Below are 22,366 nucleotides of genomic sequence, written 5' to 3'. Positions count from 1 at the left end.
ATGTTGGGAAAGATAGGATCCATGGCCATAACTACAAGAAATAAAGCTTTTGATATTCCAAAGGAATTATATATGAAGCTTAGCCTTGAGAAGTGCATTTCCAGTGTTGTCAGAGGCAAATTATTGATGCCAAGCACCAAGAAATACTCACACAAGAAAGTATTTTAACCGGTCGACCGGTTATATTCAACCGGGTGGGTATTATCTCAACCGGTAGCCACTGCCCCTTTGACAATGCAGCAACTAAAAGGGGCAGTGGCTACCGGTTGAGATAATTAGCCAACCGGTTGAATATAACCGGTCGACCGGTTAAAACTCCATTTTTTTCATTTAGGTATGTGACAAGGCTTCTGATTGCAAGGGGCAGTGTGTTTGGGATCCCCCTTCGTTTCGTTTAGATAATTCTGTTTTTCGTCTTTGGGAACAGATTTTTTGGAGGATGAATTCAATACAGCGCTAAAAGGTAAGAACGAACCTGGAAAAGCCCATAACCTTCCATTTTTCCCCAAATAAGAGGAGCTGAGTGAGGAAGAACTTGAAAAGATGCTAGACGAACGTTACAAGGATGGTTCTAAATTTATTACCTATGCTGAAGATGATTATGAAACGAAAAGATCAGTTCAAAGAAACTCGCTTATCCCTTCTATTAAGGATCCAACGATCTCGAAAGTCAAGTCAATGGTACAATGTTTAATAATTTGGGATCAGAATTTGGAATGCCTTGAGCAATCCCTCCTCTTTTGTGTTCCCTTTAGGCATTCTTCTATATGAAATGCTTTATGGATATACACCATTTAGGGGAAAGACAATGCAAAAGACATTTGCCAACATTCTTCACAAAGATCTTAAATTTCCATCAAGTATATCGGTGAGATCTTCTACATATGTTTTCATTTTTTATTTCTTTGTATTTCACTTCCAGTAATTCATATGAATCAAATGCCCTTGACATTCTTTCATCTTAAAATGAAACTGTTAAGAAACAGATACTTTTAAAAGATCTCCTTTTAATTTATTCCATGAAACAAACAGGAAAAACTTGTGTTAATTTTTTTCCCTGTAGCTAGTATGCATTACTATGAGAAGAAGAACCATTTAGTAGTATGCTTGATTTCTTTTGAGTTTGAAGCATCCTTACTTCTATTTCTACTCTATCTTGGAGTCTCCTTTTGTGCCCCCTTATTCGGAGACTCGCTTCCACCATTCCCATTATTACTCTGTTCGAGGCTTCAGGAATTATCATACTAGCAGTTTTCTCAGCAAGCTTTTTAGCTGTCTTGTAATTCGCATCAACCCTTTACCCCCTCATGGTATTAGTATTACACATTCTTAAAAAAACATTTATTTTAATTGGTATTATCAGAATATTTGTTTCTTACATAACTTCTTTGGGACGTGATGAAGATGTATGAACATAGAAACTTAGTAGAACTATGTAGATACTTCAGTTAGAAACTGAAACCTAATCATGAAGGGAAAAAGGTTTTTAATACAATCTTTACAATCAAAAGAATAGGGCATTCACAAATTTGGTTTTGGTGCAGGTAAGTCTCAATGCAAAGCAGTTAATGTACTGGTTGCTGCATAGGGATCCCAAGAATAGATTGGGTTCGCATGAAGGAGCAAATGAAATCAAGCGACACCCATTCTTTCGTGGTGTGAATTGGGCTCTAGTCCGCTGCATGGTAAAATCACAAAGCTTATTACTGCATCAAGTTTGGATAATATCTCCAATATGAATTTCTATACTATCATCAAATTTAATTGGAACTCCTTTTAGCAAAAAGAGGTACAATTGATTCAAGGAGGGTAGAATGGAAGAAACCATTCAGTAAGATAGGATGAGAAAAAACCTTTTCTCCTTCCGATATTCTAGATATCATGCACATGATCATTTGGCATTGTTGAGGTGGTGTGCTGATGATTGATTTTTGGCTCACTTTAATCCTTATTGTCACTGTTGCATTTCGGAAAAAGTAAGCTGATTTGTACATTCCGGCACCCTTGGAGTATAATACAATTTTGGCTGCAAGTGTGTGATTAGGTGAAATGAGTTCTACTATTTAGTATCAATCATGGAAGCAGCACAAGGGAAACTTTGAAGATCTAATGTCATTTGGTTTACTGGAATCGCAGGCAAATTTTCATTTATGACAATGAAACCATTATGGAAACCGGAGCTACCATGGAAAAAACTGAAGTATATTGTGGTTTGTCAATTTGTTTGAGGTGTAAGTAGATGGAGCTCTTTCCTCTCTCTCTCTCTCTCTCTCTCTCTCTTGTTTTCTTTTCCTCTGCTGTATCCACCATGCTTTACGTTTTTGTTCTGTCTGATGATATTTGCTTCCACTAAAAGTTTTGTGGGCTCTCAAAATATGTAAACTCTCAACTCTTGAATACTTCCAAGTTTTGTTTGATGTAATGATGTATTTTTTTTGGGGAAAGAAAGACAGGATGGTGATGTGAATAGAACAGGAGACATATGGCACATATGTGTTGAGGTAGCCTTGCTATGAGGCTTCTGAAAGGACACCCTTTATTTCTGATGTTATTGGTTATAGGGTTGTTTTCCCTGTCTGGCATGTATCAACTTTTTCTATCCAGAACAAGGATATGTGTTGAGAAGTTCTAAATGATACCTTGAATGAGATATCTGAAAATGTTGTATTATTAGTATGAAAATATTTCACAACTTTGTGGATTAATCACAATAGAGGGCATTGTAAGATTGAGTTGATTAGATTTGGTGTTTATTTCACTTTTACTAATGTAAGTATTACTTATTAGTGAGCAGAAATCGCTGTAAAAGCACGATTGAGTGGATTCCCAACAGATTTGGAGACAAATCCACTAGCAATGCCCACCCTGATGAAGTATAAATATGATTACTCCTGGACTTTACCTCGAAGTAGTTCTTCCCATGGAAATAATTAATTTCAAGCGCCTAACCCACTAGCAATGCCCACACTCTGCTTAACTATCCAGGACCCCTGAGAAATTAAGCTTACAGTCCTCATTATATTACACCAAATTTGAACTCAATTGTAAAGACCTAAAAGCAGAATGACAAGGCTTGCATGTTCTGAAGGTGTTTTATCCACTTCTCTATCTTCTATATCCTCTTTGGTCTTGTCCTCTACGAGTGTTTCAGCTTCAGTTTTGACATCCTGCTCACTTTGAGGCAACCTAACATTGCTTGTCAACTCTCCAGATAAGAAATCAGAGGAAGGGTAGTTCCCTAGCTTTGCTCTAAACAACTCTCGTAATGCTGCAAATGCAAAAATGTAGAGGTTTTTATTTTAATACAGACAAAATTCATAAAATTATAAGAAGAAGCGTTGTTAAAATACACAAAATCCAATTAGCATAAACTACCAGCAACTCTCCCAAGCATCCGGATGGTTATAGATCGAGCTGAAGATGTTTGAAGATAAGATCTCCTGAATTTCCAGTCAATAGCAAGCATGTGTTTTACAACTGATTGTTTCCCCTGGTTTACAGGAGATACCACATATCCTCCACCTGCAAAAGAGTGCAAAAGGTCATACTCAATGCATTACTTTCTAAACCATGAAATTCCTCCAGTAAATATTGGGTATTCACAGTACTTTGCTGAGAAAAAGAGCAATAGTGAACACAACATACATCTCAATTTATGATATTATGAGTTGGATGGCGATAATAACACTAATGGCAACAACAATGATATTAATTGTTGATTATGATAAAGCAACAGAAGAATTAGTTAACCTAGCAGGTTTCACAGCTGACAAAGCCTTCCAAATTGTAAGATCATTTGATAAAAATGAATAAAAGGAGAAAACACATAGTTAAACTAGCAGGTTTCAGAGCCAACAATGCATGCTAAATTGTAACATCTTTGAAAAGATCAATAAAAGCTCGTCTACAACTGAGAGAGAGAGAGAGAGAGCACATAGTTAACTTGCATATCACTACCCCATATGTCAAAAAGGTATAGTTGTTTTGAGACAACATTCATCTGGAAACTACAAAAAGACTAGGAGAGCTATTGATCTTGCATATCACTAGCCCATATGTCAAAAAGGTATAAACCTCACTGGAAAATTCCTCATCCCCTTGAGAATCCAAATCAAGAATTAGTTTCACTGCAACTACAGTGCCATCAAAAGGTGCCATACAATGTATTAAGGCACAACCGGTCGACCGGTTTTGTTCAACCGGTTGACCTGCTAACTCGACCGGTAGACACTGGTCAATTTTTGATGCACCTCCCAAAATGGCCAGTGGCTACCGGTTGAGAACCACTTTGCGACCGGTTGAGGCTGTGACTCGACCGGTTGACACTGCAAAATTTTTTTGGCAAAACCAAATTGGCCACTTGCTACCGGTAGCAAAACAAACTAATACCGGTTGATGCATTGCCTCAACCAGTTGAAACTGCCCAAGTTTTATGAAAAAAAATATAGTAGCCTGACCATATTTGTAGACATTATAGTAGATTAGAGCAAGGGAGGAGAATACATACGTTTAACGAGGAACCAATACTCAATATAACCTTCATAACGCATGATTCTTCTATGCTTTTGATGGAAATAGGCATAACTTTCCTTTTGCCATCCGAAACCAGGGATTACAGACTCAATAGTTAAAACACAAAAATATTCATGGCACCCAAATGGGAACCTAAATTATGTGATGTCCACCAACAATTTTAAATCTATAGAAGAAGGTTTAAAGAGATGAAAATAACCTATATATCAAGAGCTGTAAACAAAATAAGCTAGATATAATATATACATGTAGAAGAAAATACATCATCCATATAACATCATCAGCATTGAGCGAATACATTTACGCCATTTATGTGAATGGTCGATCACTACATCCATAAGTAATACGAGAAGTCATAATTACAAAAGGTGATTTATATTAGCGAAATGTCCAAAAACAGAATGAAAGGTTAATAACTATAAAACTAGTACAAAATGTAGAAGGGGTCATATATGGTCTGGTCCATGAAGCGGGAAGTGGGATCGCAAGAAGACCATCATCTCATCATGCTGCCCTCGTATAACTTGGATACCCTCTTTCACTTCCTCGTGTAAACCATCAATGCGATTCTCCAGAGATGTCAAACGTCGGTCATTGGCTAATACAATCTCCTCCAAGCGGGTACCAAGGGAGCTAATCTGGGCATTGAGGTTATCTGATGCCTCAGAGTCGTCCGGTCCAATTAGTGAAGGATGATTTGTTAACGCCCTAGCTCTTACACCACCTGTTGACGGTATTTGTGTGACATTTGCTTTTGCAGAAGTTCTTCCCTGTACATCCTGATCTGCATATTCTTCATCCTCGGAGGACCCATTGTCTGAAGACACATCAACCTCTGAGGGGGGAATGGAAGACTTCCTTGCCCATGAACCATCTTTCTTCCGAACAAAATGCATGCGCCGAAGTGAAGCCCGATCATATGTATCAAATGATTTGAGTTTTTTCCCGTCTGTCTCATTGCGCAAATTGACATTGAAGTATTTGACAATCTTTGTGATAAACATGCCATAGGGAGAACTGAATCTTCGCTGATTGAACATGCTTTCATGTGTTGGAAATTATGTAACCAATATTAACCTTTCTTTCTGTGAGAATGCTGTCAACCAAAAAAGCCTCCAAGAAAGATACATCATCTCGGTGCCCTCCTTTAGGGATGAAAATGTACGATATCATGTGATGTAGGATACGACTCAACACAGTCAACAAATGAGAAGTTGGTCTACTAGATCTCGGGTATCCACATAGCCTCTGTAGAGCTTCTGCAGGTTTGAAACCTTCCACCCTTGGCCACTTCTTGGCTTCATACAAACAAACCCCTTCATTTGGAATGTCTAAAATCTGACAAAGTTCAGCAACACCAAAAACGATCTGTACACCGTTAATCGTGGTAGTAATGGGTCCTTCATCTTCGAATGTCATATTGGAGTAGAAACATTTCACAACCTTGGGAAAAACGAACTCTTTGACGGAGACAATAGGAAGCCAACCCATTTTCGCGAAAAGCACATCGAAATGGAAATAACTGAGCTTTGCAAAATCAATGTTCCTACCCGGGATTACGGTCCGATTCGCAAAACGAAGATGAAATCGTTGGGCTAGGTCAGGGGATGCGAACGTAGATCGATCAAAGGTGGCCTTCTTACGAACCTCCGGACTTGCTTCCACGGCCGGCCGTTTTCCTTTGTTGGTGGTGCGTTTTGCTCCATCGGAGGTGTGGTGGTTGCTGGCGCTGCCTTGTTGTCGGTCGGAGGTGTTTTTCTTGGTCCTGCGCATCCTTGACACCGCCGTTTTCTTCCCTTTGCAACCAGTGGAGGATGCTTCGACCGGTGCTCGTTTTGGACCCATGAAGATTCCGAGTGGCCTTCAGGTATTGCGTGAGGATGAAGAAGATTGGAGTGGAAGACGGACGGGTTCAGAGCTTGCGCGAGGATGAAGAAGAATGGAGTAGAAGACAAAGGGGCTGAGGGTTACAAGTGGTTTGAACGTCGGTCGACCTTAGTATATGGAAAGACATCCAGTTTATGAACTAATAATTTCTATTTAATTAGCTTAATGTCTTACATTATATTTGCTACACTTTTAATATAATAGTTTCCATATGAGCTCATTTAACCTATAATGGATTAAAAGAATAATATATTTTGATGTACCTTAAATAAATTAATTGAAGTTAATTTCACAAAATTTATATTGAGGAAAATAAAATATGACAACCTTTTTGATATGTACAATATAGCAAAATGAACTCACTAAGATATAGTCACACCTGTTAGATTAAAATTGTAATTAACTAACATATAGTACCATAGGGCCATTAAAATTAATCATGGTTGTATGACAAATTGTTCGAATAAGTACGATATACCATGGTCAGTGAAATAAATTAATGAATCTGAATTTATTTAAAATTTCCATAAGTAAAATATCATAACATATCTCATTTTACGTAATTAAGTCTAATTAACTAACATTTCTCATATCTAGAATATATTATGAAGCGTTAAGTAAAAATAAATTACGTTAATTCATGAAAAAATATAGTATAATGAACTGACTAAGATATAGTCACACCTATTAGATTAAAAATGTAATTAACTAACATATAGTACCATGGGACCATTAAAATTAATTATGGTTGTATGACAAATTGTTCGAATAAGTACGATATACCATGGTCAGTGAAATAAATTAATGAATCTGAATTTATTTAAAATTTCCATAAGTAGAATATCATAACAGATCTCATTTTACGTAATTAAGTCTAATTAACTAACATTTCTCATATCTATGATATATTATGAAGCATTAATTAAAAATAAATTACGTTAATTCACGAAAAAATATAGTATAATGAACTCACTAAGATATAGTCACACCTATTAGATTAAAATTGTAGGTAACTAACATATAGTACCATAGGGCCATTAAAATTAATCATGGTTGTATGACAAATTGTTCGAATAAGTACAATATACCATGGTGAGTGAAATAAATTAATGAATCTGAATTTATTTAAAATTTCCATAAGTAGAATATCATAACAGATCTCATTTTACGTAATTAAGTCTAATTAACTAACATTTCTCATATCTATGATATATTATGAAGCATTAATTAAAAATAAATTACGTTAATTCACGAAAAATATAGTATAATGAACTCACTAAGATATAGTCAGACCTATTAGATTAAATTGTAGGTAACTAACATATAGTACCATAGGGCCATTAAAATTAATTATGGTTGTATGACAAATTGTTCGAATAAGTACGATATACCATGGTGAGTGAAATAAATTAATGAATCTGAATTTATTTAAAATTTCCATAAGTAAAATATCATAACATATCTCATTTTACGTAATTAAGTCTAATTAACTAACATTTCTCATATCTAGAATATATTATGAAGCGTTAATTAAAAATAAATTATGTTAATTCATGAAAAAATATAGTATAATGAACTGACTAAGATATAGTCACACCTATTAGATTAAAAATGTAATTAACTAACATATAGTACCATGGGACCATTAAAATTAATTATGGTTGTATGACAAATTGTTCGAATAAGTACGATATACCATGGTGAGTGAAATAAATTAATGAATCTGAATTTATTTAAAATTTCCATAAGTAGAATATCATAACAGATCTCATTTTACGTAATTAAGTCTAATTAACTAACATTTCTCATATCTATGATATATTATGAAGCATTAATTAAAAATAAATTACGTTAATTCACGAAAAAATATAGTATAATGAACTCACTAAGATATAGTCAGACCTATTAGATTAAAATTGTAGGTAACTAACATATAGTACCATAGGGCCATTAAAATTAATCATGGTTGTATGACAAATTGTTCGAATAAGTACGATATACCATGGTGAGTTAAATAAATTAATGAATCTGAATTTATTTAAAATTTCCATTAGTAGAATATCATAACATATTTCATTTTACGTAAATAAGTCTAATTAACTAACCTTTCTCATATCTAGGATATATTAGGAAGCATTAATTATAAATCACGTTAATTGATGAAAAAATATAGTAAGTAGGAAACGGTATGAAAACATAGTTACAATAAATGGGCTAAACAACAGTAAGAAATGTCAATATTATCAATTAAGTCCATATCTCCCCTTTATATTTTGTTAAGTTATACATATATCCATTACAAATGGGTCCAAAAAATATCAACATTAGGCTGACTTTCCCACCTGATATAAATGCTATATTTAATGGCACATAAAAAACTGGTGCAACTATCCAAACTATCAACCACTAAGTGTACCATTGTGGTGGTTGGTTTTCAACATGTGGCAGCCTATTAAAATATGTAATAACTCCATCAACCAACCACATACATATGTTAGTATATATTTGGAAGGGAACATATTGTAAGGAGCTTGGAGACTGAACGAGGTTTGATATATGTTGGAGAACAGGTTACAAAAAGCATCCAGAAGACAAATCTTCAGGTGAAGCTGCATCACACTTGGACTTTCCATTTTAACGGTATGATCCTTAACTCAATAAATAATAGGTAAACAAATCCATAATACATTTTTTAAGCTGAATGCCCTCATCTTTCAAATGTATGGGGAAATTTTCCCTAAACCTAGTACTGATTTTTAAATGGTATGTACTGATGTTAAAGAGTTTGGATTTTGATTGTCTATAGCACATTGTTAGTAATATGCATCACTGATCTGTTGAACAGTTGACATTAATTTATTTAATAGAAGTGACTCATGTTGGCTGTAAAAATCACACAATCATCAAGATTATAGGGTAATACATATTCAACTGACTTAAAAGGAGAGAATCAACCTTAAGAAATGTGTATTATTGACTCCCAATATGGGGTAAGTTTGGAATTAGTTTGGCAGTGTACCCAAAAGCTTCCATGCTTTTACATAGAATTTTTAAAAGTGATTTTCCATGTTTTTAAAGAATGTGCATGAGAGGTAGTAATTATTGTGACTGACAAACTCCTTGAAGATGGCAACTAAGATTAATGATGGAATTTTTGTTAACATAGTATGCCTAAATAGGGCAACATTCTAACGTTCTGATAAGGAATGAAGGCCTTAATGAAATGATCAACGAAAAGAAACAATTAGCTACGCGGGTAACATGGTATAACAGTTAAAGATGTACCGGTCGACCGGTTATATAAGACCGGTTGAGAGATTTTCTCAACCGGTAGACACTGCCGAATTTTGTAAGCAGCATCAAAATGCATCCGGTGAAGTTGTAGGTCAACCACTTTCTTCCACATTATAATAGCTTATAGCAAGGGAAGAGAATACATTTGGTTTGCGAGGAACCAAACAATTGTACCGATTGTTATTTTTTATGCTCATCAAGACAAACAACACCATCCCCTACCACAAAAAAGTTGGACAATCTGAAATATTGGTCTTGAACAAGGACCTCCAAAAGCACTACAACCTTAGCCTCAACAGCAGAACCATGTCTAGGAAGTTGAATTAACTATTACTTCACTTGGTTGTCTAAGGTCAATATAAATTATGGTGCGTTTCTGTATAGATGTCAGACGTCGATCATTGTCTAACGCCATCTTTTTAGGGTATTGGTGTCGCATTTGCATTTTCACAAGTTATTTCCTCAACATAATGATTTTTAAGTGGTATTTAATGATTTTAAAAAGTATTGCTTATGATTGTGTATAGCGGAGAAGTATCAATTTTGCAACATATGACCTTTTAAATTGAAAATCATGGGGAAAGTATCACGTGTGCAGTCTAAACCGGTTCTATAATTTCTCAAATTCTCAATTTGTATCAAAAAATGAGAATAGATGACGTTGTCGAATTCAGTTTATCTTCAAGTATGCAATCAATTGATACAAAAGTGATATGATAATTTGTTAAAGTATTATTGGGGCACTTTTTTACGTTATTTATGTAATGTAGATGATGCAATCGGTGAAGGAGAAAACAATCAAGCGGGAGTTTGAAGTGAAAGAGGAGGACGTCGTCAATGACGATGCATTTATCGGTGGCACTTACCACCTGGGTGGAAACGGTTTGAAAGAGAAGGTGTTGAAGGGTATTTCAGATGAAGAAGTCTACAAATTGCAATTCGATTGCATAGATGACGCTGGAACATTTTACAACATGTTAGCAAAAGTAGCCGGATTTAGTATTCGAAAAGATGATTTGAAGCGAGACAAGAATGGAGATATAATATCTCGAAAGTGGGTGTGTTCTAGAGAAGGACAACGAGCGACAAAGTTTATTGAAAATGACAAGCGACAGCGTGAGCCACGATCATTGAGTAGAGTTGGATGTGAAGCTGCATTTCGTGTAGGCTTGAATAGGAAAGATGGAAAGTGGATTGTAAAGGAATTTATAGGAGACCATAATCATAATTTGGTCGATGCTATCGACACACAATTCCTTCGGTCTCATCGAACAATAAGTAATCCAGATAAGGCACAAGTTGATGTTTTGCGTAAAGTAGGTGTTAAAACAACACAAATTATGGACTATATGGTCAAACAATCAGGGGGACATGAGCACGTCGGTTTCACACAAAAAGATATATACAATCACGTTGATGCAATGCGTAGAAGTGAAATTAAAGACGGTGATGCAGAAGCGGCATTGGCTTATTTGTGTGGAAAGGCAGAAATGGATTCTTCATTTTTTTATAAATTCAACATTGATGAAGAAAGTCGACTAGCAAATTTGTTTTGGGCTGATTCAACTGCTCGAATGGATTATGCGTGTTTTGGAGATGTCCTAGCATTTGACACAACCTATAGGACAAATGCCTATAAAAAGCCTCTAGTAGTGTTGGTCGGTGTTAATCATCACCACCAAATGTTGTATTTGGTTGTGCGTTATTGATAGATGAAAGTGTTGGGACATATGAATGGGTGTTGGAGACATTTCTTGAGGCAATGATGAATAAGAAACCCATATCTGTTGTAACCGATGGGGATAAAGCTATGCGTAAGGCAATCAAAAAACTATTACCCGATACGTGTCATCGATTGTGTTCATGGCATTTGCAACGAAATGCATTCACGAATGTGCATATTAAGGATTTCTCAAGCATATTTGCAAGGTGCATGTTCATGCGTGGGAATGAAGCAGAATTTGAAAAGGTTTGGCATGAAATGGTTGCAAATTTGGGACTTAATGAGAATCGTTGGGTGACCGAGATATATGGGAAACGTAAAAGATGGGTAGAGGCGTATTTACGTGGAAATTTCTTTGGAGGGATGAGAACTACACAAAGGTGTGAGAGTATGAATGCATATCTAAATAGATTCTTAAAAATTCGTTTGCGACTGTATGAGTTTGTACAACAATTTGATAGAGCCATAATGAGAATACAGCAAAACGAGGCAAAGGCAGAGTTCGAGTCGAACAATTCTTCACCAGTGCTTTCGACCAAACTATCCATAATTGAAAATCATGCTACGACGGTATACACGAAAGAATCTTTCCTTAAATTTCGTGAGGAGATGAAGAATGCAGAGTTATTCTTTGTGGTAGGTCTTGTAAGTGATCATTCAATGCGGGCATACACATTATCTAAGTTCAGACACCCGAACTTAAATTGGGAAGTACAATTTTGCCCGGATATTGTAACATTAAAATGCTCATGCATGATGTTTGAGTCAATTGGCATCCCATGTTGCCACATGGTGGTGGTTATGAAGGTGGAGCATTTGGAAGAGATTCCTCAGTCATGTATTATGAAGAGGTGGACAAAGTTAGCAAAGGTGTATACAAGATCAGTACGAGTGAATGAGACGGATAATGACATGGATCGGTTTGTACGATATGGTTCATTGAGTTCGATGTGCAACAAGCTCTCCTACTTTGCGTCAGATACGTCATCTTCATTTATAGAGGCCAAAAATGAAATACAAAATTTGACGGCGAGAATGGAGGAACTCTATAACTATAATTTGAAAGGGAAGAAAATAGCAGCAGATGGAGCGACAAGCAATAACCAAGTTCGTGATCCAAATATTGTGAAAACTAAAGGGAATCCAGGCAAAGTGGCAATGAATGTTTAAAAGGGAAGACGATGTAGTCGTTGTAAAAGAGTGGGTCACACAATTCGAAAGTGTCCAGAAGCTACAATCCCTCAAAATGCTCAGCCGGGTTATATGGTATGTCATATTCAGTTAAAAATTGCCCCTAAGATTAATTTTGGTAGGTGTACTTAAATAAATGACTAACATAATTGTTTTGATGGCATTATGAGTACGTAGGAGGAAACTAATTTGTCTTCCCAATGTGACATTCAAATGGAAATGATGCCTTCAACAAATTCATCAGTTGACATTTTTGCAAGCATACATGTATGTACAATAGGCTTGTTATATAATTTCCAAACATTGATAACATCTAATTGAATAATAATTGACAACACTTAATTTTTGAAAAATGCAGGGAATGTTAGGGGAGCATTTGTCGAATGACCGATCTGACATGTACATAGATTGTGGTGAACTTAATAATGTAAGATCGGGAATAAAGAAACACTTTTGACATGAATTTGAGCTATGCATTATTTAATGATAGGTTTAATTAATTGGAATGGAATTGGACAGCTGAAAATAACAATGGAATGTGCATGTGCAGATAGCAGGATTTCAGCAACATGAACAAAATATGACAACACCATGTCAAGGTGGGGATCCAAACAAATATCCAAATATGGTGGAAATGCAACCTTTTTTTTATTCCTTAACGGAGTAAGGGATGGTAGGTATTAAATCAGTATTTTTATTAGTTGACGTTATCGCTTCTAGTAATGTGTACTTTTAACTTGACTATTTAATGAAAAGTTTGAATTTTGATCAAGAGTCAAGTTGATTGATAGACTGCAATATCCTCTACATCTATAATTTAATTGATTACAAGTGATAAAATGATTGGTAAATGGAGAAAACGATTCATTTATATCATGTCGAATAAAACGGTTAATTATGCAGATTTAATTAAATTCAATTGTGGTTAAAGTTTGACAAATTAGGTGGTTATGAGTTAACTATAGGAAAGTAATCAATATGATGTGTAATTCATATGAAACAAAGGTGTCGGTTGAGGGAATTCCCTCAACCGGTTGAGGGATTTTTCCACCAGTGCCTACCGGTTGAGGAATTTTCTCAACCAGTTGAGACAATTTCTCAACCGGTAGCCACTGGTGGAAAAAACCCTCAACCGGTCGAGAAAATTCCTCAACCGGTTGAGACAAATTCCTCAACCGGTAGAGGTATTTTTCCACCAGTGCCTACCGGTTGAGGAATTTTCTCAACCGGTTGACACTGGTGGAAATTGTCTCAACCGTTTGGTACATGCGGTCGACCGGGTAGGTCGACCGGTTGCATGCACTTTAAACAACCCTCAACCGGATGAGCAAATTCCTCACCCGGTTGATACCCATCTTCAACCGATTGCAACTGGTTAAAAAACGATCTACCCATTGAGAAAATCCGTCAACCAGTTTGCTATATTTGTCAACCCGTTCCCACTGGTCAAATCATTCGTCAACCGGTTGAGACAATTTCTTCATTGATCAACCGCTTTCCACAACTCAAAAAATTGGTCACTCCCTTTAGAAAAATATTCAATCACTCAATTGAACGCCGACACCGGGTCATTCTGCATCCAAAATTGTTTGAGGTGGTTGGGACAAATCCTGAATGAGTTCACACTGCATCCATAGGGTCATTATCAATATGAGGAATGTTCTCAACCGGTAGGCATAATGCGTATGCCTATGAAAAGTGGACTTAGCTAAATCGTTGGACTGGTTCTTACCGGCTGAACCTCATTCATCAACTGGTCTACTAATGTACTAACTATATATTTTTAGCATAGATAAATGAATATTTACAAATCTGATTAGGTTAAAGATCGTACAAAACACACATGTCGAACATGAATGATACCAATATATTACAATTTCATTTTGCCTACCATATTGAAAGAAGAGTATTTGGATAGTCAAATAAAATGGACTTAATCATTAATAATGTATGGTCATCGAATCTCACAACTTCCCAATAAACATGACCATATGTGGAGATGGAAATGATAAATATTAGAAAAATAACAAATATCATAATAATAATTTTTTCATTGCTCGTGTCGATGTCTTTGTACAAACAATAGCCACAATGGTTTGTTTTTCTCTATTTCCCTCGTGTAAAACTAAATCACATGCTATTTCTCGACGTATTTTAAGGGAATTACAAAAGTCGGATCTCGTCATCGAATCACCATTTTTGAATCTCTGCATATGTCTAATGACATGCACTCCACAGTCCCACCTAAGAAAGAGAAAAGAAAAGCAAAACAACTTATTGAATGGTTGTCTAATTATACATCAGAAAAAAGAATATTAATGTGAGTTATGTATTCATACTAACCCATTATCTTGGGTTGGAATCGAAGGAGCCCAATCAATGGAGAATTGGAAGACATCTTTCCCTATGTCATACAGTTTGAAGAACGTTTGACAAAATTCAACCTAATTTAGTTTGAAAGTGGTTAATAAATATAGAAGAGGAAAAAAAACCAAATAAACAGGAAAACAAAAAGGAGAAAGCATACCACTTTTTTCACACTCTTAAACCGGAACTCGTCCCGACTCTTCGATCGTAATGAATCCAAAATTTGGATATCAAAGTCTTTGAAGTCAATGACGCACAGATACCAATGACCAGGGCAATCGTCATGCATTGGAATAAATAGCTGTAAAGGTAGGAAAACAATATATATGACTTGGGCCACAAAAAATATAGTATATTATAGGTGAAAACATTACAAATAATTACTAACCTTCTCGCAATCATCCAATTCGCTAATGTACTTACTCACGATGGATGTTTTTCTATCGAAAAAAGGATGAGGACTCCCGCCCAAAATCATTTGCTAATAAGAAAACATAATACGAACATTAGTATATTGTACTTAATATGTAAGTAAACAACAAGAGAAATATGAGCTTACTGAAAATGTCGTGGGAAGATAGCATCTTATACTTCGTATGCCTATGAATTGTCTTTCAAAATAATTTAGCTTTGAGGCTTCTAGATTTATTACCTGTTGTTGAACAATAACTTCAATAAATTTATTTAACTAATATAGCACGCATTTGATATAAATGAAGTAGGTACTTACAACATCGAACAAATTTTGTCTAGGACGTAAGCAGTGAAAATCTCCACGAACTCCATGTTCATGACCAAAGTCAACAAGAACCTCACTAAAATAATAATATGTTCAAACAAACTTGAATAAATTGGAAGCATATGAAGGCTAAAATTGTAACAACACATCTATGAATGTTCTAGACACGACCAACCTTTTTTACAATGCTCTATTGAAAACATAATCAGCGACAAGAGATTGAAGTACATTGAATGATTGAGTATCCACCACGTCTTCACGAATGGACATGGGGATTGACTAAATCGAAAACAAGACATAATTATCAACTATATATGTTAAGTATCAAAAATAAGAACAATGAGATTAAACTATTTGTATTATACCTCTGATGCTTCGTGTTTTACCATCTTCCTTAATTTGTGTACAAACGGGGAGACCTTGAATTTACTTGGTTTCCTCTCCCTTGATGAACGTGTTTTCATGACATGATTAGGATAACCACATAGTGCTCGTAATGGTTCCTAAAATGGAAAATGCAATTAATATACATCTATTTACTATGTAATGGTTAAGTAGTTGTAAAGAAAATAATTTTTTCTTTTATATGATACATACCTTTCCATAATCTCTTCTACTCCTTTTGATTGGAAGTGGTAAAATATTTTCATTTTCGTCTGGAATGATATGCACTTCAATTGATGTAGCACATGCATCTTCATTCTTTTCATTCAAGTCCTCGGTGCATAACTTCTCATTTGACAAAGTGTGAAGATAATGTTCATTCACATTCATATTGTTCGTATCTTCCAAACTTCTCTCGCATGGGAGCATGTCATTCTTCGTTCCTTCCTCGTGAATTCTCAAAGGTTTTCCGCTTGACCTAAGGAAGAGACCTTTCACTGTAGTATAATTCTCCTCAAATTTAGCCAAAATTTGATCACAACTACTACTACTTGCACCATAAGCCATATCAATTAGATGTGTCTTTAATTGTTGAAAGGTTTTATCCATCTCCATTAAGTTCCCACCATCAACCTAGTCATATATACGAACGTGATTAATAACATCATAATACAAAGCTTCAATGCTAATATAGATAGTCACAAAGAATATTGTAAAACACTTACTCGTTTAATAACATCTTTGTTTTGATTGATTACAAATTTCTCATCGTCCTCATTCTCACTCGCCATTGTCGTTGCATTTCCATCAACGCAATCCCTTATCTCGTTTTCTATCACCCATATTTTGAGCTACAATATATTCATCAAAATATACTACATATCAGATTTTAAACCACTAAAAACTTAAATAAATAGTAAACGACTTTCAAAACTATAACTTACATTCTCATTTGCATATCCACCAAGTTTTTTCAATCTTCGTTTCCTGTCCAATACTTCATCATCTCCCCAAGCAGTAATCCGAGGAGAAGGTCGAGTATAAAGCGGTAGAAATTTCTCTTCAAATGATATATGCTCGTGGTAGAATAACTACGAGTATATTTGACATAGATATATAGTTAGTTCATAAATTATATTAAAACAAAATCGTATTTCACTATGATGTAAATTAATTACAAGGACATTACCATTAAAAACAATAAGCAACCGGAAACCCCACTTTGTTGTTTCTTCTTAAACTCTTCAATCCCGTGCACAAGATAGGACAACACAAATTCTGCCCAATTCATCTTCTTTATTGAATCGATGTCTTCCACAAGATGTAAGAAAGAACGATTCACAAAAAGCTTCATTGTTGGGCACAATAATGCACCCAACACAAATAATACAAAACGAACTTTAAAATCGTTTCCACCCTCTTTATCCTCCCTAATTTGATTTTCTAACATCACTAATGGCAATCGCCCTTTTTATCACAATATTTTTTACATAAATCATTCTTATGGCTAACATCTTTGTTCATGCCAATCTTGAACCCTCTTGCCCTCAATCCCATAATAAATTCAACATCAATGGGGGATAATTTGATACAAGTATTATACAACTTTAAGATATAAGTGTTCGGATTAAAACTATTTATCAACCAAAGACATAACCCATGATCAATTTTCCTACATCGAAGTTGCAAGAGGCTACCAAATCCTATTTCTTCTATGGCTGCCTTTTGCTTTGGTTCTAATTTCTCAATCACTCTAATCACTCGCTCGGGGGAGCATCGAGTCTGAAGATATAACTGAAAAGATACACAAACATCAAACATGTTTACATTAATATAATTTCCAACAAATACATAAGTAAAGAAATTAAATATTCATTACAAAAAAAAATTACCTTTGGAACCACACCCTTTTGAAGTGAATATTGTTTTGAACTTTCTTTCGACTTTGCCATGAAATTTTCTTTTTCTACTTTAGAAAGTGCATTCCACTTCTTGCCCAATTTTTTCCTCAACTACATTAATTGGTCACATAATTTAAATTCTAATTGTAAAATGTAATTATATTAGACATAGCAATATTACTCCTTACATCATCATTTATCTTCACTCCTTTATCCTTCTCTTTCATCATGGCTAATTGATCGTTACTACAAAACAATTTCAAACAAATTTAACTATAACAACCACAAAAATTACATTAAAAAACATATTATTTTACATATTTCTATTTTCCCTTACTAGTAATGTATCCAAGCGCCGATAGGCCTCTTTGGATTTCTAACAACTTCAAGACCATCGCGTTCGCTCCTAAAAATTAAATCAAATCGTTTAAGTCAATTTTTATAATATGATTTCGGATATAATAAATCGAACATACTTTCACCACCACATTATCTCAACATAAGTTTTTTTTCACATTTCAATAAATTTTATATTTATATCTTCCTACAATCAATCAAATGCCAATTAAAATACAAATACCATTACAACTACAACATCCTCCCTAAATCTTCGAGAAGAAGAATCTAGCAGAAAAAATAGCTGACCTGGACATCGGGAGAAATGAAGTCTAAGACTCGGATCTTGGCACCGACCTCGTCCACAATCCTGAGCTCGCGGTCCTTGAGGGAGACTTCTTTGATGAGCTCAAAGACGTCGGCTTGGAGGAGGTTGGCCCGGTTCACGGCGATGGTGGTCTCCACCCACCTGTGAAGACGTCTTTGATCCCGGTTGACGGCGAAGGTGGTCTCCACCTAGCTGTGGAGACGTCTTTGATAAGGTATGGGACCTCGGCCTCGAAGAGGTTGGCCCGGTTGAAGCCGACCGTGGTCTTCACCCAGCTGTGGAGAATCAATGGAGAGCAAAACGGGAAAAGGGAGAGAAAACAAAGATGAGAGCCGACCGTGGTCTTCACCCAACCGTGGTCTTCACCCAGCTGTGGAGAATCAGTAGAGAAAAATACGGCAAAAGGGAAAGAAAACAAAGATGAGAGCCGGCCGTGGTCTTCACCCAGCTGTGGAGAATCAGTGGAGAGAAAAACGGGAAAAGGGAGAGAAAACAAATATGAGAGCCACACAGCACAGCCAGCTACGGACGGGAAGAGAGCAAACTTGGGGGGGGAAGAGAGCAAATTTGGGGGGAAAAGGAGGAGAGATGGGGGAGAGAACGGGAGAGGAGATACCCGGTTTTTTAAATTTTTTTTTTTCATTTCCATTTGGATGCTAAGATCTAGTCATTTTGATCCAATGGCTGAAAAAAAATGGAGGCATGGTACCGAAGGAGGCATTGTAGAATTTCCCCGAAGTGAGAAGGTTTTTTTCTTTTTCTGACCACCCGGGAAATGGACTGCTTTGGGCGGCCAGATAGGACTGGGAGTGAGCTGGTTGTGGTGGCCAGATGGGACAGAATGATAGCAGCTGGGGAGGATAGTTGAAACGAGGCATTAGCAGGGTGATGGAGAAAAAGATGAGTGCTGGCAAACAAGCACATCTTGCAAGGGGAAGGGAGTTCCAGGTATGAGCACTGTGGACTTCCTATTCATCTCCTTATTATATCACTCCTCATGCATTTATCTGGTCATTTTATGGCTTTCCTTTGTTACTTGGGTATATTATTGCTCTGTTTTTTTTGTCGTTTTCTCCTGGTATTCACTTCAAAGATAAATCTGGATATGGTTTGAGTTATGCCACCGACCATGGAGCTCGTCTATTTCAGCATGAAATGGGTTCCCACATATTGAGTCTTTGTTTGTTTGTTCGTCATTTTGAACGTGCTCCGTTGGGGGGGGGGGGGGGGGGGAGAGGGGGAGGGTTCATCTTTGTATTTGGTAAGGGTCGGTACTCCCAGCGTGTAGGGATTGGCGCTCCAGTGTATGCGGCTGCCGCTGCCGCTCCTACTCCAATGACTGCTGCCGCACCAAAAACAATTGCTTCTTCTGCTCCTCCTCCTATTCCGATATCAACCGGCTCGCGGCACTGTTTGTCGTCATTTTTGCTCTCATTTTGCTTCAGCTTCGCCGCATCCATGCCTTCGTTTGCCTGCCCATGCTGCGGCTCACAAGTGGTCGCTCCCATCCCATTTCTCCATTCCATCATCGACATCAATGTGCAACCATTGTCCCTCTTCGTTAGGTTGTCATCCATTGACCTTCAACCTTGGGCTTGATGAGCTTATACTCATTTGGGCTTTATATGACTGGGTTTTATTGTAGGTTACTTGGTGTATATATATATATATATATATATATATATATATATATATATATATATATATATATATATTTATTACTCGAATCTTTGTTTACTTGGGACAGACCCCAATGGGCCAAGTATTTGACCCTCCTTAATTTTTTTTTTTTTATTTAATGTAATGTTAAAAATTTAATTTTATAAAAATTCTATTCTCAATTAACTTTCCAAAATTCACGTTTATTTTAATTTCCAATTTCTAAAATTCCAATTTTCACATTTATTTAGTCAATCATTATTATTTTCATTATTATTATTTTATTCTTTATTTTTAAAATTCCATCTTTAAATAATTCTTTAAAATTCCGATTTCCAAGTTTGATTTCCACTTTCCAAAATTCAAATTTTCACATTTATTTATTTAATCATTATTATTTTGTTATTATTATTATTTATTATTTTTTTTTTTAAATTCATCTCTAAATAATTCTTCAAAATTCTAATTTCCTAATTTAATTTCCAATTTCCAAAATTCCAATTTCCACATTTATTTATTCAATCATTATTATTTTCGTTATTATTATTATTTTATTATTTATTTTAAAATTCCATCTTTAAATAATTCTTCAAAATTCCAATTTCCAATTTGATTCCCAATTTCGAAATTCCAATTTTCACATTTATTTAGTCAATCATTATTATTTCGTTATTATTATTTTATTATTTATTTTAAAATTCCATCTTTAATAATTCTTCAAATTCCAATTTCCAAATTGATTCCCAATTTTCGAATTCAATTTTCACATTTATTTAGTCAATCATTATTATTTTCGTTATTATTATTTTATTATTTATTTTTAAATTTCCATTTTAAATAATTCTTCAAAATTCAATTTCCTAATTTAATTTCAATTTCCAAAATTCCAATTTTCACATTTGTTTATTATTATTATTTATTTTTTAAAAAAAACTTCATCTTCAAATAATTTCCAAGATTCCCATTTTCATAATTTAATTTTCATAGTTCCCAGTCTCAAAAAATTTTCAAAATTCTAATTTCTTTCAAATTTAATTTCCAAAATTCTAATTCTTAAATTTACTTTTAAAACTCCAATTATCAAATAATTTGCTAATTTCTTTCAAATTTAATTTTCAAAGTTCCAATTCCTTAATTTAATTTTCAAAACTCTAATTCTCAAATAATTTTAAAATTCTAATTTCTTTCAAATTTAATTTCCAAAATTCAATTCTTAAATTTAATTCTCAAGACTTCAATTTTCAAATAATTTTCGAGACTCCAATTTTCAAAAATCCAGTTTTCTCTCTAGTAGTTTTAATTCCACTCTGGTTCTCAAATAATCTTTTGTTTTTCTTGATTTTACATAAGTATGAATGCAATTTTCATAATTTCAAAATAATAGAATTTGTGAGACTAATTTGTGCAAGATATATTGGGTTTTGGTGGGGGCCCCACATATGAGTTTTCTTTTTGATTGTCAATTGTTATGTTTGATGAGTATTGCTTGATTTTTGTCTTGTTCTTTGATATGCATGTGATGATTTTATACTTGAGCTAACCCTATTTCCATGATAGCCATTATTAATTGCTGTTAAGGTACATCTCATCCCCATTTTGCTTATTCTTATGCATGATTCACTTTATTATTGGATTATTTCATTTTGATATCCATTGATCTCCTAATCAATTATCATGCTTGCTTCACCTTATTTAGTAGAGACACATTTTTAGGGCTTAGAGGGGCGCTATGGTTTTTATCGTACCTTCCCAATAAGTAACCTGACCCTCGAATCTAGGTTCGATTTTTCACAAACCTGCTTTTCCAAATAAGGAGTCACACTTAGGGTTATTTCTTTCTTATTTTGTTTTTCCTTTAAAAATAAAGCAAAAATAAGTGGTGACTCCAAGTCTTTTTCTAAAAATCATATTTTCACCAAACAAATAAAAAAGCAAGTTTCGCCATCGAGTGGGAACGCATCGAGCGAAATACGGGGTCCACACATATATTTGAAAAATGATTTCCAATGAAATACCAATTGAGC

General features: G+C 35.0%; 2 protein-coding genes and 2 long non-coding RNA genes across 4 annotated transcripts; 1 reads left to right on the top strand and 3 right to left on the bottom strand.

Annotated features, from left to right (window-relative positions):
• The first annotated feature begins 10,369 nt into the window (after positions 1 to 10,369).
• On the top strand, positions 10,370 to 11,423 carry LOC117905835 (protein FAR1-RELATED SEQUENCE 5-like). The gene is made up of 2 exons (XM_034818698.1): positions 10,370 to 10,399; positions 10,485 to 11,423. The coding sequence occupies exons 1-2, from the start codon at positions 10,370 to 10,372 to the stop codon at positions 11,421 to 11,423; spliced, it is 969 nt and encodes a 322-aa protein (XP_034674589.1).
• Positions 11,424 to 14,699: 3,276 nt separating this feature from the next.
• Positions 14,700 to 15,473, bottom strand: LOC117905834. The gene is made up of 4 exons (XM_034818697.1): positions 15,384 to 15,473; positions 15,156 to 15,296; positions 14,972 to 15,032; positions 14,700 to 14,872 (listed from the first exon to the last, which is right to left on the bottom strand). Exons 1-4 carry the CDS (start codon positions 15,471 to 15,473, stop codon positions 14,811 to 14,813), a joined length of 354 nt encoding a protein of 117 aa, XP_034674588.1. The 3' UTR covers positions 14,700 to 14,810.
• Positions 15,474 to 15,607: 134 nt separating this feature from the next.
• On the bottom strand, positions 15,608 to 16,263 carry LOC117907967. Its single transcript, XR_004650100.1, has 3 exons — positions 16,100 to 16,263; positions 15,726 to 15,810; positions 15,608 to 15,647 (listed from the first exon to the last, which is right to left on the bottom strand). It is a non-coding gene; the product is annotated as an uncharacterized LOC117907967 (long non-coding RNA).
• Positions 16,264 to 18,223: 1,960 nt separating this feature from the next.
• On the bottom strand, positions 18,224 to 19,160 carry LOC117907756. Its single transcript, XR_004650048.1, has 3 exons — positions 18,665 to 19,160; positions 18,357 to 18,425; positions 18,224 to 18,265 (listed from the first exon to the last, which is right to left on the bottom strand). It is a non-coding gene; the product is annotated as an uncharacterized LOC117907756 (long non-coding RNA).
• Between the last annotated feature and the right edge of the window lie 3,206 nt (positions 19,161 to 22,366).

Source organism: Vitis riparia, chromosome 18, assembly GCF_004353265.1.
Source record: "Vitis riparia cultivar Riparia Gloire de Montpellier isolate 1030 chromosome 18, EGFV_Vit.rip_1.0, whole genome shotgun sequence".
In the NCBI taxonomy this organism is placed as follows: Eukaryota; Viridiplantae; Streptophyta; class Magnoliopsida; order Vitales; family Vitaceae; genus Vitis; species Vitis riparia.
The sequence above is the reverse complement of the archived record's forward strand: the minus strand, read 5'-3'. Positions and strand labels throughout refer to the sequence as shown.

What these genes read in the sequence shown, in the direction of transcription:
- LOC117905835 (XM_034818698.1), top strand. Translation starts at nt 10,370, where the DNA reads ATGACGTTGTCGAATTCAGTTTATCTTCAA. An exon ending in CGAATTCAGTTTATCTTCAA is followed by an intron (nt 10,400 to 10,484) that starts GTATGCAATCAA and finishes TATGTAATGTAG; the next exon opens with ATGATGCAATCGGTGAAGGA.
- LOC117905834 (XM_034818697.1), bottom strand. Translation starts at nt 15,473, where the DNA reads ATGATTTTGGGCGGGAGTCCTCATCCTTTTTTCGATAGAAAAACATCC. An exon ending in AATTGGATGATTGCGAGAAG is followed by an intron (nt 15,297 to 15,383) that starts GTTAGTAATTAT and finishes CTACCTTTACAG; the next exon opens with CTATTTATTCCAATGCATGA. An exon ending in ATTCCAACCCAAGATAATGG is followed by an intron (nt 14,873 to 14,971) that starts GTTAGTATGAAT and finishes TCTCTTTCTTAG; the next exon opens with GTGGGACTGTGGAGTGCATG.